At 36.9% G+C, this 19,481-nt stretch overlaps 1 protein-coding gene across 9 annotated transcripts in view; it reads right to left on the bottom strand.

The window, feature by feature from the left end:
- The window catches only part of EXOC1 (exocyst complex component 1), a 62,075-nt gene that overhangs the window by 3,414 nt on the left and 39,180 nt on the right, over nucleotides 1-19,481 (bottom strand). For 4 of the 9 annotated variants that reach the window (XM_047719348.1, XM_047719353.1, XM_047719349.1 and 1 more), the window contains 7 exons: nucleotides 17,998-18,042; nucleotides 16,579-16,742; nucleotides 15,900-16,007; nucleotides 14,161-14,237; nucleotides 13,409-13,637; nucleotides 5,358-5,541; nucleotides 2,686-2,885 (listed from right to left, as the gene is read on the bottom strand). In XM_047719348.1, the coding sequence (XP_047575304.1) occupies nucleotides 2,686-2,885; nucleotides 5,358-5,541; nucleotides 13,409-13,637; nucleotides 14,161-14,237; nucleotides 15,900-16,007; nucleotides 16,579-16,742; nucleotides 17,998-18,042 (1,007 nt within the window). The remainder of the gene's footprint in view (nucleotides 1-2,685; nucleotides 2,886-5,357; nucleotides 5,542-13,408; nucleotides 13,638-14,160; nucleotides 14,238-15,899; nucleotides 16,008-16,578; nucleotides 16,743-17,997; nucleotides 18,043-19,481) is intronic. The other 5 variants (XM_047719351.1, XM_047719352.1, XM_047719355.1 and 2 more) reach the window with 2 other exon arrangements.

The following is a 19,481-nucleotide window of genomic DNA, read 5'->3' as shown; positions in this document are numbered from 1 at the left end:
TTTTATTTATTTATTTGACAAAGAGAGATAGACAGTGAGAGAAGGAATACAAACAGGGGGAGCAAGAGAGGGAGAAGCAGGCTTCCCGCTGAGCAGGGAGCCTGATGCGGGGCTCGATCCCAGAGCTCTGGGATCATGACATGAGCTGAAGGCAGACACGACTGAGCCACCCAGGTGCCCCAAGATTCTATTTTTGATTCTATTTTTTTAAGTAGTCTCTACACCCAGTGTGGGGCTTGAATTCATCAAGATCAAGACTTATATGCTCTACCAACTTAGACAGCCAGGCGCCCCTATTTCTAATGAGTACATAGGTGAGATAATAATATTGTATATTTTCCATGTAATATTTATTTTTTAAATTTAATTTTAATTTAAAATTTTATTTTATTTTTTTAATTTTAAAAAATATTTTGTAATATTTATTTTTTCTGAAGTATAAATTGTAATGGCTATATAATATTCCATCTAATGACTGAACTACAACTTATACATTCATTCCTCCAGTACTGGATATTTAACATTTTTCACTTTTTTTTTTAAAAGTTGGCAGAATCTACTCAGCTTAAAAGACATTTATTTTAAACACAATTGTCATAAGTATCTTTCATACGCAACTATTTACCCACATTACTGATTACTTTTAGACACAAATTTCTATGACTATAATTCCTAAGTTGAAAAGTATAATTTTAAGTATTCTGAAGATTCTTAATGTACATAAATTGCTTCCCAGGCAAGTTCAAACAATTTATATTTCTGTCAATAGTACAGAAGAGATTGCTATTTACCATATTATCACAATTTAAAGAAATCATTGCATTTTGATGAGTGAAAAAGACTTGTTTCTTTATTTCACAATTCTTTGGCTATAAATGAAGTTAACTTGCTTTCGTATGTTTCATAGTATATTCAGAACCCCTGCTCATTTATACGTTGGGATTTTAGTGGTTGTCTTACTGATTTAAAAAAGGTATCTTGGGGCGCCTGGGTGGCTCAGTGGGTTAAGCCGCTGCCTTCGGCTCAGGTCATGATCTCGGAGTCCTGGGATTGAGTCCCGCATCGGGCTCTCTGCTCAGCAGGGAGCCTGCTTCCTCCTGTCTCTCTGCCTGCCTCTCTGCCTGCTTGTGATCTCTCTCTGTCAAATAAATAAATAAAATCTTAAAAAAAAAAAAATAAAAAAGGTATCTTATATTTTATATTACTGACTACTGGATTGTTACAAATATTCATCTCAGGTTGTCTCTGAAATATATTTGTTTTTTATTTTATTTTTTAAATTTTTTATATTTGTTTTTAATGCAATTTTATTGATTGGCAAGTCTGTATTTGATCACTATACAATATACTCTTAATACTGAAAAGGCAAACCCCCCTCTCATTACTTTTTTCTAAAATTTTCTTGGCAATTACTATTTGTTTATTCTTCATTAAATTATTATTATTATGTTTTTGCTAATAATTGTTTTGACAAGTCTATTCCTGGTGCTTTTAGATTTTTGTTTTTATATAAACTTTTAATTGGTTATTATGACATACAGGAAATAAGTTGTTTTTTATATTTTTATTCTGAATCCTGTTATTTATTATAGTTCAGTAATTTCAACATATATACCTGTAATTATAATCTTGACTCTCTTTTTCTTTAGAGAGAGAGAGTGTGTGTGCATGTGGGCAGGGTTGGGAGGGGCAGAGGGAGAGGGAGGGAGAATCTTAAGTAGGTTCTACTCTCAGTATAGAACCCAATGCAAGCGCTTGAGCTCATGACCCTGAGATCATGACCTGAGTTGAAATCAAGAGTCAGATGAGCCACCAGGTGCCCTGTTAACTCTCTTTCAATGTCTTTTATTAATGTTTTAGGTCTTATTGCATTGGCTAGAGCTTCCACAGAAATGTTAAATATTAAAGGATCTAGCAATGTTTCTGCTTTAAATTTGATTTCACAGGGAATGTCTCTGATGTTGCAGTTAAGTATCACACAGGATTTAGGTCTGAGACAGACCTTGAACCCTAGAGGGAGGGGCAGAGGGAGAGAATCGTCAAGCAGACTCCCAGTGAGTGTGGAGTCTGATGTGTTGCTTGACCTCACAACTCCTGAGATCGTGACCTGAGCCAAAACCAAGTCAGAGGCTCAGCGAACTGAGCTACCCAGGTGCCCCCAAACCATCCTTTCTTAATTTTAGTCAAATATGTTCTGGGGAATAACTCATTTCAGGAAAGGAAGGGAAAGAAAGAAGCAAAGAAAAAAATTTTTTTGGTTTTTCCTTTCATCTTGATAAAGTTTTTGAAATCTTCATCTGAACTAAGGTTAAAGACCAGCCATTTGTGAGGTATGAAATAGGAGAGTATGGAATAATGGAAAAGCCTAACCTGGGGTTCATTCCCCAGCTTTGCTACTTGCCAGTTGTAACTTCAAGCAAGTATATTTACTTTCAGTTTCTTCATTTGTAAAATGGGTTGATACCATCTTACCCCACGTCACTGTTTACAACAATTAAAAGAAATAATATAGACCATCTAGCAGTATCTTGGTACACGAAACCTTTGATAACTGGGTCCCTCCTTCCTTATCCTTCCCATCAATGCATGAGCAAATTTAGGATAAATGTCTCGTGTTTTTCATATGTAAACATATGTACAGAGGTTCAAAATCAGGAAAATAATACTGAATGAAAATATACTTACATTTAGTTTTTCAAGAGGTTGCCCTAAAGAGTAAATGACATAAGACTGGAGGTGATCTGTGTATTTTTGTTTGGCTTCTTTTTTTTCAGCTTCTAGACATGAGATTTTCAAACGAGAAAGTGTTGCAAAAATATGGTGAAAATTTTCCATCATAACTACATCTCTGGGGGTCTTCTGGCTTTCATTTGCTACTTTCTCCACTAAAATAAAAGAAGAAAATATATAATAATATCCTGACATGAGGATTACCATATTTAGCTATAAAATACTTACATGATTTTTTTTTCATTTTTAAGTTTAAGTAGTAAGTACATTTCTGGACTTAAGATATTCTGAAGGGTCTCCATATCCACCTAGCCCTAATATAAAAATCACACTAAAATAGTGTGCAGGGGCACACTGGGTGGCTCAGTGGGTTAAGCCTCTGCCTTCGGCTCAGGTCATGCTCTTGGGGTCCTGAAATCGAACACTGCATCAGGCTCTCTGCTTAGCAGGGAGCCTGCGCCCCTCCCCCCCTCTGCCTGCCTCTCTGCCTACTTGTGATCTCTCTCTGTCAAATAAATAAATAAAATCTTTAAATAAAATAAAATTGTTATAAAAAAATAAAATAGTTATAAACATATAAATGGAAATGTAGTATATAATAAAGGTAGCTTTTCAAATCAGTGGGGGAAATGATGAATTATTCAGAATGTGGTAGGACAACTAGCTGGTCCTTTCGAATACACTAATAAATCTGGATTCCTATTTCCCATTTTCAGCCAAACAAATTCTAAATTGCTCAAGTACTTAAAAATGTAAAAAGCAAATAAACAAATATAATCACAAGTACTAAGGAAAATAAATCTAATTAAAAAAATAATTTTGGGGCTCCTGAGTGGCTCAGCTAGTTAAGCGTCTGCCTTCAGCTCAGGTCATGATCCCAGAGTCCTAGGATGGAGCCCGGCATCGGGCTCCCTGTCAGCAGGGAGACTGCTTCTCCCTCTGCCTCCAGCTCCCCCTGCCTGTGCTCTCTCTGTCTCTCTCTATGCCAAATAAATAAAATCTTACAAAAAATAATTTTGTGATTGCATGATTTTTTTATAGATAATCCAAAACTTAGAAATCATAAAAAGGAGAGATGAATAAATCTGAGAGGAAATTTCCAAAGCTCTTGCATGGCAAAAGAAAAGATACTATGAACAAAATCAATTTTAGTCTATTAAGTTGACAAACAATAAAAAGACTGATAATACTTACTAATATTCAGCATTAATGAGATGTGATGAAAACTTTCATCAACAGCCTGGCACATTAAACTCACCTTTCTGTGAGGCAGTCTGGCAAAGGCCTTGAGATATATGCAAACCTTCTGACCTGGTAATTCCATTTCCAGTAATTTACCCCAAGGAAATTATTGGGCAAGAATACAAAAATATATGCAAAAAACTGGAAACAAACTAAATGCCTATTAATGAAGATTTGATTAATAAAATACAAGGATTATTACATTCATTAAAAATGATTACAGTCATAATATAAATTGACAAGGAGAGGTATTAGAATTATAGAGTAGCAGGTTCCAAAACAGAGTGTAAGGTATGATAAAAACTTTTATATTCAAGAATACACATACATATATATATAATAGGCACATACATATGAAGGAGAAATATTGAAAAGCTTAGAAGAATAAAAATTAAATGTTATCTCTGCCTAATGAAATTACAAATTATTTTTATTTTTTTCTTAATTTTTAAAATCTGTTTTTTCATTTTGGGGGGTGTACAATGAACATATATTACTTTACAGTCAGACAAAGCAAAGCTACTTTGAATTTAATTTTTTTTTTTTTAAAGTAGGCTCCATACCCAGCATGAAGCCCAACCTGGGGTTTGAACTCATGACCCTGAGATGAAGATCTGAGCTGAGCTGAGATCAAGAGTTGGATGCTTAACCAACTGAGCCACCCAGGTGCCCCAAAGCTACTTTTAATTTTAAAAGAAATACTCCTCAAAATGAATGAATGAATGAACGAATGAATGATCAACCATATAATTTATCCATATAATTTATCCATCTTTCCCCTAGGCCTGCTTCCACTGAAAATGCTGTATGTGATTGGAAAGATGATTCCACTTCCTGTCAACTGTTTCAGCTTTTAAAGTTCCTGAATATATGCAGTCAGATCATTTATTTCAAACTAAATGGCCCATCATACTGTTTCTGTAACATAATTGTAGGATCTGCCACAGGAAGACCGTAGTTTAGCATTAATCTACCTTACGTGACAGATAAAAAAACCAAGGCCTAAAGAAGTAAGTTGATTTGCTTAATGTTACACAGACATCACTGCCTATCATCTCCCAAAGAGTCTCGCTAAAATGCAAATGTAAAATCTCATTTTTAAATTTTTTAAAAGGGTTGTTTTTTTTTGTGATTAAAAAAGGAATTCCAATTTTGCATAGTGATAATCCCATATGAACCCTAAAATAGAAGCGGTTCCTGATGAATATGAATGGGTTTAATGTACTGCTTCTTATTTTTTCAGATTCAAGAAATATCTACTTTCAAAAAACTTAAATAAGTCTATAGAATATGGAAATAATGAACATATCTATCTCCCAACTTGAGTGACCATAAATAGTGAACCAACCAACCAAAAAATTCTTCAGTACATCACAAAGGCTTACCATTAACAAATACTCCTCTGATAAGTTTAGTGTATGCTTTATCTAGATCTCCACGACGCTCAGCATTTTTAAAGATCGATTCTGCAAGTCCAGCAAATTCTTCAAATTCAGCAACAAATGGAAGAATTCCTACTTTACTCTTCTTTGAAATTTTTACTTCTTCCATTTGCCTTATTTGGTTACTCTATAGTTAGGCAGAAAGCAAGAGAGAGAAATAGACAAGCAACTTAGAAACATATAATTATAAGTAAACGTATACGTCACAGAGGAAGGGCATAATTTAGTACCTAGAACATTTTGGATGTTTACTAATTACAGATTAATACAACAGGGGTAACCAAGAAACACTATTTTTATAGATTAAAAAGAACATACACATATCTTTTTATTGTTGTTGTTAAAGAGGGAGAGAGAGAAAGTGGGGTAGGGGCAGAGGGGGAGAGAGAGAGAGAGTAGTAGGCTCCTCGGTTAGCCCAGAGCAAGACCTGGGGCTCAATCTCACAACCCTGAGGTCACAACCTGAGACAAAATCAAGAGTCGGAAGTTTTAACCAACTGAGCCAGGCAGGTGCTCCAAATGGACGTATATTTTAAGAAAAGGAAGTCAAGGAAAAAAGCCAAATTATTTAAAACAAGAAACAATTAAACTTTGTGAAGCTCAAATTTTTGTTTAAAGTGAAAACAAGCAATAAACGATTCTATCATTCATGAAAGATAAAAAAAAAAAAAAAAGGTGATTGCTCGTTTTGGGGTAGAGCAGATACCAGAGCCCACACCGGATTTCTCGGGGTTATTTCTAGTTGAGAATCATAGTTATTTCCAATTCTCATCAGCCTAAAATCTGTGTTTGGACAGACCAGGTCTTTAATTTCTGGATATGAGAACAGAGAGAGAGAACAGGCATTTCCGCAATGGATTTATACTATATAAGTGTGCTTTGTAACTATCAGTTACTTATCCTACTTATTCTCTATTTATTTCAGCAAAGTGCTCGTGTATGATGGTGACAAAGTACAAAAGGGATGTCTCACACAGACAAAACCTAGACATTTGGTTTAAAAAAAATCCATGGATTCAGTTACGGCTCTGCGTACTTCTCAGAGGATCTAGATAAGAATTACTCTGTCAAATACTGTTAAGACATTTTTACTTCTACCTAAATCTCATAAATGATTTTTGTGGTGTAACTTGAAAATCATATGACATGTGGGTTAGAAAAGTAATTATTTGGGGCCACCAAAGAATTGTGTCACTGGGTGGCTCAGTGGGTTAAATCCTCTGCCTTCAGCTCAGGTCATGATCCCAGAGTCCTAGGATCAAGCCCCACATCAGGCTCTCTGCTCTGCGGGGAGCCTGCTCCAACCACCCCCACCCCTCCCCTCGCCTACTTGTGATCTCTGTCTGTCAAATAAGTAAATAAAAATCTTTAAAAAAAAAAAAAGGTAATTCTTTGTAGGCTACAGGCATTAGTATTATAAAGTCCTGGGGAGTACTGTCAACCACTTGATACTATCTTTCCTACTACGGCACACCCATTTTATTGTACTTCACTTTCCTGTACTTTACAGATACTGATTATTTATTTATTTATTTATTAACACAAATTGAAGGTCTGTGGCAACCCTGTATTGGCAAGTCTGTCAGTACCATTTTTCCAACAGCATTTGCTCATTTCATGCCTCCGTGTCACACTGTGGTAACTGTTTGGCAACATTTCAAACTTTCTCATTATTGCTATACTTGTTATGGTGCTTTGTGATCAGTGATCTTTTGTTTGGGGTGCCACAAACTGTGCCCATTTAAGCTGGCAACCTTAATCAATAAATGTGTGTATTCTGATTGCTCCATCAACCAGCCATTCCCCCTTCTCTTTGCCTCTCCTTAGGTCCAGACACAGTTTTATTCTGAGACACAATATCGACATGAGGCCAATTAAGTGTTCAAAACAAAGGAAGGGTCTCATGTTTCTCGCTTTAAATCAATAGCTAAGAATGATTTAAGCTTAGGGAGGAAGGCATGTCACAAGCTGACAGGCTGAAAGCTAGGCCTCTTGCACCAAAGTCAAGTTGTAAATGCACAGAAAAGTTCTTGAAAGAAATTAAAAGTGCTAATCCAGTGAACACACAAATAGTAAGAAGGCAAAACAAACTTCTTGCTGATGTGGAGAAAGTTTTGGTGGTCACGATGGAAGATCAAACCGGCCACAACATTCCCTTAAATCAACGCCTAATCCGGAGCAAGGCCCTGACTCATTCTGGGGAGGCTGAGAGAGGTGAAGATGTTGCAGAAGGAAAGCTGGCGGCTAGCAGATGTTGGTTCACGAGTCTGGGGAAAGAAGCCATCTCCAGAACACAAAGTGCAGGGTGAGGCAGCACGTGCTGATGGAGAAGCTGCAGCAAGTTCCCCAGAAGACCCAGCTGAGAGAATTCATAAAGGTGGTCACACTAAACAACAGATTTTTATGAAGACAAAACAGCTTTCCGTTGGCAGAAGATGCCACCTGGGACTTTCATAGCCAGAGAGATTATCAATGCCTGCTTCAAAGCTGCAGGGGACAGACTGACTTGTTATGGGCTAATGCATCTGGTGACTTTTAAGTTGAAGCCAATGTTCATTTATCATTCCAAAAATCCTAGGGCCCTTAAGAATTATGCTAAATTACTCTGTTTGTGCTCTATAAATAGAACAAAACCTGGATGACAGCTCATCTTTTTATAACATGATTTACTGACTATTATAAGCTCACTGTTGAGACCTAGTACTCAGAAAAAAAATACTCCTTTCAAAAAAGGACAGCTTATTGACAATGTACCTGGCCACCCAAGAGCTCTGACGGATATGGACAATGAGATTAAAGCTGTTTACGTGTTTGCTAACACAACATCCATTCTGGAGCCTGTGGATTCAGGAGTCATTTCAACTTCCAGGTTTCATTATTTAAGAAAAGTATTTTATAAGGCTAAGCTGCCATAAATAGTGATTCCTCTGGTGTATCTGGGAAAAACAAAGTGAAAACCTTCTGGGAAGGATTAACCATTCTAGATGACACTAAGAACAGTTACGCTTCATGGGAAGAGGGCAAAAGTATAATGTGAACAGGATTCTAACCCTTACAGAGGACTTTGAGGGGTTCACGACTTCAGTGGAGGAAGTAACTGCAGCAGATGTGGTAGAAATGGGGAAAGAACTGGAATTACGAGTGAAGTCTGAAGATATGACTGAATTGCTACAATCTCATGATAAAACTTCACTAGATGAGGAGTTGCTTCTTAGGGGTGAGTCAAGAAGGTGGTTTCTTGAAATAGAACCTAATCCCGGTGAAGATGCTATGAAGAATGTTGAAATGGCAACAGATTTAGAATATTACATAAATTTAGTTGACAAAGCAGTGGGTGGGTAATATGCTGTGGGTAATATGTTACTGAACAGCTTTGCGTGCTATAGAGAAACAGAAAAGAAGAGTCGATTCATGGGGCAAACTTCCCTGTTGTCTGATTTTAAGAAACTGCCACAGCCACCCTAACCTCCAGCAACCACCACCCTGATCAGTCAGCGGCCAAAAACACGGAGTCAAGAACTTTTATCAGCAAAAACGTTAGAACTCGCCGAAAGCTAAGATGATGGTTAGTATTTCTTAGCAATAAGGTATTTTTAAATTAAGTTATGGACACTGTTTTTTAGGCAAAATGCTACTGAACGGTAACAGATTACAGTATGATAGTATGATAAATACGCAGTATGATAAACATAACTTTTATGTACTTTTATGTACATATAAACAAAACTTTTATATGTATGGGGAAACCACAAAATTCATCAGAATTCACTTTATTTCAATAACTTGCTTCATTATGATTCTCGTTTTACTGCAGGAGCCTGGGACAACTGAGCCTCAAGATTCTCCGAGGTATCCCTGTGTTCCATTTCATCGATATCAATAACTGTGAAAAGTAAAAAATGGATGCAGCAGAGAGGGTAGTGTAAGACTGCAGGTGCTGGAACCAGACGGTCTGGGTATGCATATTAATTCCATCACTTTTTACTGTTGACCTGGGCAAAGTAACATAACCCCTCAGAGAGTCTACTTAATGTAGGAGGAAGGACAGTGTCAAGTTTAGGTGACATAAAATGTGCAAGGTGCTCAGACCAGTGCCTGATACCCAGGAAGCACTATTTTTTTTTTTTTAAAGATTTATAGATAGATTGATTTATGAATGACAGAGACATAGCGAGAGAGGGAACACAAGCAGGGGGACTGGGAGAGGGAGAAGCAGGCTTCCCGTGGAGCCTGAAGCCTGATGTGGGACTCGATCCCAGGACCCTGGCCTGAGCCGAAGGCAGACGCTTAACGACTGAGCCACCCAGGCGCCCCAGGAAGCACTAATTTATGAACGCTGGTCCACAGTAGTTATTAAGCTGCATGAAGATTTTTGTTCAGTGTGGCATTTAAAGGCACAGGATAGAATTATAGCCTGAATATACTTAAACATCAACAGGAAATATTCTAAATGACAGTTGTCTATTCTGACATTATAACTGGTAGAATAGAAACAACACATTTGTTTAAGAAAAGAGCCATCAGGGGGTACCTGGGTGCCTCAATCAGTTAAACAACAGATTCCTGGTTTCAGCTCAGGTCATGATCTCAGGGTTGAGAGATTGCCTTGCACTGGCCTCTGTACTGGCCATGGAGCCTGCTTAAGATTCTCTCCCTCTCCCTCTGCCCCTTCCCCACAGCTTGCACACACATGGACGCTTTATCTCTCAAAACAAAGCCATCGGTGAACTAAATCTTACACAAATAAAATTTCTCTCAAGCTCAACTCATATGTTATTTGCAGCTGACTGCTCAACACAGAGGTTATTCGGGGATTAAGACTAGAACTTGGGTGCGAGGCACAGACCATTGAATTACTTATCCGTCCTCTCTGCCCATGGCAATGTAGCCAAATCATAACATTCTCAACGGTTTAAGAGGGCAAGTCCACATCACTATAGTGTGAAGAATCCTGAAAAGCAAATTGAGTGCAGATAAGAATGTATGGGACTGCAGAGCTTACCTTGGTAGTACTTAGTATGTCACTTACTTTCTAACTTTAGTTTTAGCTTGGGCTGGGCTAGCTTTCTTAGTCCTGTTCTTTGAAGAACAGCAGGTGCTCTGAGCTTAGCCACCAGATGAAAGAGCCAACCCGATGCTATCTCTTCCACTTTCTGCAGCCATCTGACATTCGTGCTTTTGGCTCAATACAAACAGGTCCATTTCTTACCTTTTCAAGGTACACCGTAGGATCTAATCTTGTCCCAAATACCAAAATACAACTTACTGAGTAATATAACTTACTGAGTACATACTACCCATCAGACACTGAGAAGACATGAGTTAAAATAAGAGAGGTGTCCCTTTAGTGAGAAAAGACAGATCCTTTAGAAATACTTGTAATTTTATGAGAAATACATGTAATTTTATGAGAAAATATTGAGTCCATACCTTTGTCTAAGTTCACTTACTTTGTTTTTCCACTATTCAGTCTTGAGAATAACATGAACGTTGTTTAAAAAACTATTATGAATTATTACCACTGGCGGCAACAGCAGCACCACCATTATGAGCGATGAGTTAGTAAGGTGTCACTTCTGTGTAAGGCAGTGTGCTAGTAAGCACATCATATGAAGCCACATCTATATTTACCTGACACTCCATCCTATGCTTTTAACAATTACGTTCGGTTGGACTGACAGGTGCTACACAGAGCTATATTTTACTAATAAAAGCAACAAAGCCTTCAGAGTCTGGGAATGTAGAGTCCTCATGATTTAGTGTTCCTGCTGTGTCACACGGGACTCATTATCTCAGCCGTTGGCAGCTCTTCCTTTGCCCTTTGCTCCCAGCTTGCAGTCAGACCCTCCAGGTTGAGCATCACTGCTGGAGAAGGTGGGAGAGGCAAGAGGTCTAAAGTGGTCAAATTCTGTAATATTTCAAATGTCAAGTGAAGTCACGTGGTAAGAAAAGAGGATTAACAAGCCTATTGAGGCGACATTTAAGTTTCTATAATGAACATAGATTGCCTTTATATTTTAAAAAGTCAATAAATACTGTTTTTCAAAAGTACAGAAGTGATGTGGATTTTAACTGCCCTTAATATTTTTATCTCCTATTGTTTTATGGATATTCAAGAGCTGGATATGACTTAGAAGTTACACAGTAGAAATATTCAAATGATAGACATCCACTTTTACATACTAACTACATTAATAAAGTCAAGCTTTTATTTTAGAACCTGGCCCTGTCCAATTCATACCTACAAGCTTACCAAAACCTAGACAAAATAAAATTATTAATGATTTTTCTTTCCTATAGAACATAATGATTGCTGGAAGTTATTATAAGAACAATGGATTCTCTATTTTTTTTAAGGCATTTAAAAAATTTTTTTTGTCAAATGCTCAGCCTGCTACTTCTCCCCGAATGTTTATAGCAGCAATGTCTACAATAGCCAAACTATGGAAAGAACCTAGATGTCCATCTACAGACGAATGGATAAAGAAGATGTGGTATATATACACAATGGAATACTATGCAGCCATCAAAAGAAATGAAATCTTGCCATTTGCGACGACGTGGATGGAACTAGAGGGTATCATGCTTAGCGAAATAAGTCAATCGGAGAAAGACAACTATCATATGATCTCCCTGATATGAGGGAGAGGAGATGCAACATGGGGGGTTGAGGGGGTAGGAGAAGAGTAAATGACACAAGATGGGATTGGGAGGGAGACAAACCATAAGTGACTCTTAATCTCACAAAACAAACTGAGGGTTGATGGGGGGAGGGGGTTGGGAGAGGGGGGTGGGGTTATGTATATTGGGGAGGGTATGTGCTATGGTGAGTGCTGTGAAGTGTGTAAACCTGGCAATTCGCAGACCTGTACCCCTGGGGATAAAAATATATGTTTATAAAAAATAAAAAAAATTATAAAAAAAAATTTTTTTTTTAAATTTTTTATTAACGTGTAATGTATTATTAGCTCCAGGGGTACAGGTTAAGGCATTTTTTTAAAGGTTTATTTATTTATCTTGGGGAGGGGAGGGCAAATGGGGAAGGAGAGGGACAGAGAGGCTTGCACTGAGCACAGAGCCCGATGTGGAGCTCCATCTCAGGTCCCTGGGATCATTACTTGAGCAAAAACCAAGAGCTGGACAGTTAACTGACTTCGTCACTCAGGTGCCCCGAAGAACAATGTATTCTTAAAATAAAACAATATGATTATTAATTAAAGCTCTCAAACTAGCAAACTAATAAACCTAATTAAATAATTTAAAGAATCAATTAAAATGATCCAATTGTTAATTTTCTTATCAGAGCATATTTTAAGAAGAACAACAACAATAAATCCAAATGAGAGTTTCAGTTGTTTCATGGGACCTATGGTCACCGATCAGTTAAATGAGATTTCAGTTACTTAGTGGATCTCTCAAGCAGCTGCTGCCTCTATGCCACTTACTCCAGAATTTGCCAAGACTCACACACAGGGGAGAAGGGCAGCTAGCTGGCACAGTAGCAATCCTGTGCCTGTAAACTGCAGCCCACACTCTGCTTCAGGCTTTGAGGGATGTGAATAGTAGACACTCAATGGAAAACTGAAAATCCCTCTCTCTTTTTTTTTAATTATTGTGTTGTGTTAGTCACCATACAGTATATCATTAGTGTTTGAAGTACTGTTCTGTGATTCATTATTTGCGTATAACACCCAGTTCTCTCTCTCTCTTTTTTAAAGATTTTATTTATTTATTTGACAGATGGAGATCACAAGTAGGCAGAGAAGCAGGCAGAGAGAGAGGAGGAAGCAGGCTCCCTGCTGAGCAGAGAGCCTGATGCGGGGCTCCATCCCAGAACCCTGGGATCATGACCCGAGCCGAAGGCAGAGGCTTTAACCCACTGAGCCACCCAGGCGCCCCACACCCAGTTCTCTCTTGATTTAAATACATTTACCTGTTTTTTGCAATGATTAGAACTCTAAGTTATTTAAAAAAACAAAAAACAAAAAACTTACAATGCATTTGTCAAAGTTCCTTTTGACAGTCACCAAAACATTTCCCAACGTAGTACTCAGAAAAGAAGCAGGGTCCACATTCTGTGCGGTCCACACATGATGGCTCATTTTGACAAGCATGTAGAGGGAGTTAAAGCTATCAATTTTGTCTCCTAATGCAATCAGGTTGTTCAGTTCTGGCTCAATGCAGCGAAATATTTTAATCATCATCTGACGGATCATATCTTTCCTGTTCAGGAAACAAACAAAATATGGGAACTGATTATAGGTTTCATATCTTGATCTTTAACTTTAATCCACTGCAGATATACAAAATGACTAAAATTTCACATTTCAACAAAAAACGTCCAGATAGGATGAACTAATTATTCTACAGCAGTTTCCAACATAAAAATATTTTCTGAAGCTTTATTACTCAAAATATAACTTCATGTCATTTGTAAAGCTCGATCCTGAAATGTGCTTTGTAATTTCTGAGAAATAGCCTACAATTCAAATGCTACTTCTTACCAGCAAACACTAAACTGATTGCACTTTTTTGTGATTATGAGCCAAAAAGAGCTGAAGGGTCAGACAACAGGACCAATTTTAACTGAGTAAGACGTTTGAGAAGGCACTGGGCACACATGTCAGTGCTCTGAGTGCTGTCACATCACCAGAATCATCCGGCTCCTCACCGACCAGCACCCCTTGAGGTTCAATTTTAAGTGTCCCCTTCCCCAGATAAACAACAGATATTAACAAACACATACTCAGATGAGACAGGTGGTGGCACGCCAGCATTATGTTGCCGGGATAATGTTCCTCCATCTAGGTCCTCTGCTTCAGTCTGCAAAAATTATTCGGGTACTTTACATAATAAAAGATCAACAATTTGACTAGTTTATATAGCAAAAGCCTGCTCAGTCCTAAAATTCCTAGGAGAGAATACATTATGAAAAATAATGATTTTTAAAGGCAGTACTATTGATAAAACTATATAACTTAGTATGTTGTTTAAGAATGGTTAGGAAATGTTTTGTTCTTAGATTTTATCTGAGAATTACTGTGGGCTGAGAAGATGTGCCTGTGTGTATGCATATGAGGGGAAAGCAGGGACAGAGAAGGTACCGGAGGCTCAGAGGGGGAGGGAAGCTCAAAAAAACAGAAACAACTTTTAAGAAAGAATTTTAAAAATTAAAGAATTTCATCAATCGTTTAAATAAAACTTTGGCATTTAAACAATGTTATTAAAAATTCTTTTTTTTTTTTTAAGATTATTTATTTATTTATTTGACAGACAGAGATCACAAGTAGGCAGAGAGGCAGGCCGAGAGAGAGGAGGAAGCAGGCTCCCCACTGAGCAGAGAGCCCGATGCAGGCTCGATCCCAGGACCCTGGGATCATGACCTGAGCTGAAGGTAGAGGCTTTAACCCACTGAGCCACCCAGGCGCCCCTGTTATTAAAAATTCTTAGAGAGGCTAACAAATAAGCAAATTTATTATCAACATCACCTAGAACAACAAATTCATTTTATGATTGCTTTTTTTTTTTTTTAAGATTTTATTTATTTATTTGACAGAGAGAGATCACAAGTAGACAGAGAGGCAGGCAGAGAGAGAGAGAGGGAAGCAGGCTCCCCGCTGAGCAGAGAGCCCGATGCGGGACTCGATCCCAGGACCCTGAGATCATGACCTGAGCCGAAGGAAGCGGCTTAACCCACTGAGCCACCCAGGTGCCCCTGATTGCTTTTTATATATTGGTTCTGTATATTAAGATGACCTTACTTTTTTTCAAGTAAGCTTTATGCCCAACATGGGGCTCAAACTTATGGCCCGGAGATCAAGAGACACATGCTCTATCAACTGAGCCAGCGAGCCGCCCAAGATGACCTTAATTTAAAAATCACTTTATTTGTATTGTGCTTTTAAGTTTTTCAAAATATTGCAACAGCATCTCATTTTATTTTCTTACATTTATGCCACCTGAGAGGCATGCTGAACAGTTATTATTCATTGTACAGATGAGGAAAACTGGGGATTAAATAATTGGTTTAAGGTCTCATACCTAGTTAGTAACAAAGGCACAGGAAAGGTTCAGATTTGGGGCCTGGTTCTTTCTTTCTTTCTTCTTTTTGTTAGACCTTGGTATACGCACTCATATATCTTTTTCTTTTGAAAATTGTATATTTTTTCTTGGTGACTACTAAAATGCTAAAATTTCCTTTTGAAGAGTATTTTTTACAAAGTAAATTCAGACATTTCCCTCTTACTAACTTAGGGTCTATTTAGGTCTAAGACAATTTGGAGTATTGTCTTAGACCTAAATATCTGGAGTAGCCAACTATCACTGTTTTCATTATCTTGTGGTATGACAAAAATTACTGAAAAAATCCTTGCATTGTAAATTTTTTCTTTTTCTGTTCTGATGTTGAAATTGTGACAATAAATTAATTAGGCTAATTATACTACTGATTATAAATATTAGCCAACAAATAAATGTGAGCCATACCATAGTTCCAGGCATACTTTGATGTTGCTGTAGTTTGAAAAATTTACTTATGAAGTCCTGTTCTGCCAGACACAAGGGCTCTAGTTCACTTAGTACCTGTTCAAAGATCTGAAGAAAACAAAAATGAACTGCACCAAACGCATAAAAACATCTTTTACATTTAATTCACTTTTCTGGAGAGATCATAGATGCTTTACATATAATCTCAACAGAATCCCAAAAGAAACTATTCCAAGATTGATAGGACGATGCAGATGTATTAAGGCTTAACAGGGCCAGACACACCTAAAATAAAACTCAAAATAATTATTCACTTGGAATCTGGAAAGAGGAACACAGAGACAAACTTTTTAAACTTAATGCATTGCAGAGAACAGTTTAGCTTCATACAAGCTGTTATTTCCACTTTACTTTGTAGTTTGGCTCAAGGAACTTAAAGATACAAGCTCTTAATGATTTATAATAAATTCTAATAAAGTTGTTATGTCAATGAATTGATAATACACATTTCAGTTGCCATTTTAATTCTATTTTTTTTTTTTTCAGATTCAGAATTCAAAAGATATGGTTAATTCAGAGAGCCAACATAGCCTAAATCCTGGAACACACTTAAAGCAATAACAAACTGCTATTAGAAAACAAATGTTCGTGTTTAAGACATACTTGTTACATTATTTACCTTATCAAATTTGGTCCTGTCGGCAACATCGAGATCAGAGGCAGACATGTTTCCCATATCCAACAAAGAAGATGACTGAGATCTGCGATTCCCTGAACTCTGAATGCTGAGTTTATTTAGACTAGAAGTAGATCCAGTTAATTTCCCAGAACTTCCATGAAGACCTAAGAAATAATAAAACTTTGAAAGTTGTGACCTTCATGAATAAAAGACCCATAGTGTGAATGAGGGCTCTCGCCTACTGTCTTCGTATTCAGTGCTCATATCAGTTATCACACAAGCCGACCACATGGGCTGTGCGGTAGCGTGTCCTGCTCTCTCATTAACATTTGTGTCCTATTCCTGAGCATACTGTAAGGAGTTGCAAAAACTACACAGATTTACAGAATAGGACCAAAAGCAGTCTTAAGGATCGCATGATCTATACCCTACACAGTACCACCAAAGTTGCCTAGTATTTCTAGGCTACAGTAGATGAAGATTTCCTTCCTGAGTTACTCAAAAGATATAAATATGGATGAAGGCCAATGACTCCTTGGTGTACTAGCTATGATGTCTTTTTTATTTTTATTTTTTAATGACTTTTTTTCTTTCTGAAGAAAACAGCCATATCCCAATATTACACGCCTCCACATTAAATGAAAATATTGGGTTGAACCATACAAAACTGCCAATATGCCATCATTCTTGCCGTACAAAAAGCAGATTACATATGATGTAACTTAACACATTCCTGAATCCAGAAACTGTTTTTACAGCAAGTGAACTGATTATCTACCGCTCTTTAAAAACTAAACAAATGAAGAGAAAAAAACCACCTGAAAACTTGCTATACTTAAAAAATAAATAATATGTAATATATACATCATGAACTGCATCATATGAGACATCTTTGAGGAAAAATGAGAACAATGTGGCTGGACAATATTCTATATCCATCAAGGAATTAAAGGCTTCCATTTTTACAGGAAAATGTAATATTTTTATTCAGAATTAAATATAAACAATGAATAATTTTTTTAATTTTCTAAAATATTTCTCAGTTAACCTATATTATTTGCTGATGGTCAGAAGGGACAGATGAAGATATAATAAGGACAATTAAAGATACACCTTGGTTTCATTATGCAAAAATCTGACCATATTTGTAAGAATTTTTATAGTTTCTAAACAAAGCCTGAAAACAGAAGTTTAATGGTTAAGCCTTTTCATAATTTCTGATTACCCACCATATATTTTGAATTACATTTCTTGAATGTAGCCATACCACTACCATCATGCTGGTTTTCTTCCACCGAACCTGGCAACTCAGAGCAATCAATATGTTTGGATGTAACGTTTTTCAAGACAAAAAACTGATTTCTAGACATTAAACAAACATGCATTGAGAATACCTACTAATACACTAAGCATACTCACTCTCTGTTTCCTGTTTGACAGCACTTTCTTTTCGAGGCAGTGTAGCTGTGATGGATTAGGTTGCAAGCATCAAAGACAAAGACAAGTTAATAAACTGCAATTTGCACAAACCATGCACAAGAGGAAGTTAAAGCTCTAGTTTAAAAGACACATGCAAAGAACCATGAGCATCAAGTAACAAGAGGTGTGCAACGTATGTTTAGTTGGTCAGCTACTGTTTGACAAATTCTGAGAGAAAAAACTTTACTGGTCTAATGTGTTTTTACTCAAATAGGCAAAAATGTCTGTATTTGTCGGCCCCTCCCCCAACACTTTTAAGTGATTTTTTTTTTTTTTTTAAAGTTTATGGAGCTAGTGAGCTTAAAATTTAAAAGACTATATTTGTAAGTTTTGGTTCCTGGGAAAAAACAGTTGAAGTAAAAGTGTTTTTAAAAATTTTTTAAAGTCATTTTATTTTATTTTATTTTATTTTAATCATAAGTGTACCCTTTAATCCCCAGCCCCTATTTCACCCATCCCCCCACCCACCTGCCCTCTGGGGACCATCAGTTTGTCCTCTATAGTTAAGTGTCTGTTTCTGGATGTCTCTTTTTTTCCTTTGCTCATTTGTTTTGTTTCTTAAATTCCACATACGAGTGAGATCATATGGTCAAGTAAAATTTAATAAAGTGGAAATTTATTAGAATGAAGTTGCAGACTTAGATATTAAGCACATCAATATTTTCGCTCCCTGAGAAGTCCTAAGAGGAGTCTCCACTGTACTGAATAATGTTATGACCACATCTGATAAAAAATTACATGGTTGGGGTGTTAAAATCATTTCAAAATATCAACCTGAACTACTTAGTAGCTGGCTTTATGAACACCTAGAATGAAAATTAGATATCAAAATACTAATTATCAGGAGATGGGTGGATGGAAGGCTTAAAGCCAAAGGAACAGGTTTAATACAGGAATCTGAGTTCTTTTGGGATCATTTGGCATTTCTTTTATTCTAAAACTTCTCTCTATATAGTATTTATTAGATCAATTGTAGAGATCATCTTGTGAAACATTCTCAACTCAAATTAGAAGTTAATGTGAAAGGCAAAGAAAGAACTTATAGAATGAAGAGAAAATTAAAGAATATAACTATAACCTAGAAATAATTTAAATACAGAGAACAATGTATCAAACTGTCACCATCCCTACCAAACTTTGAGGCAAAAGCCCAAGTAAAAGCTACTGACTTGTCATCTTTGCAGCCCTAGCTATGTGGAGCTTAAGAAGAATGAAACACCAACGCTAGAGATTTAAGTGGTAAGCAGGGATCGTGCTGGATCAACTAGTGGGCCAAGCTGAACAGTACCTCCTAGTGGCCTTAAGGTGTCACTATACTAAGTTCACACCTTCTTTTTTTTGTACCCAATAAGGAACACAGAGTTACTAACAGTGCCAATTAATAATGATTTGGGGCTCATCAAAGCCTATATTATTTATCAGCG

Source organism: Lutra lutra, chromosome 2 (genome assembly GCF_902655055.1).
Source record: "Lutra lutra chromosome 2, mLutLut1.2, whole genome shotgun sequence".
Taxonomy (NCBI): Eukaryota; Metazoa; Chordata; class Mammalia; order Carnivora; family Mustelidae; genus Lutra; species Lutra lutra.
The sequence above is the reverse complement of the archived record's forward strand: the minus strand, read 5'-3'. Positions and strand labels throughout refer to the sequence as shown.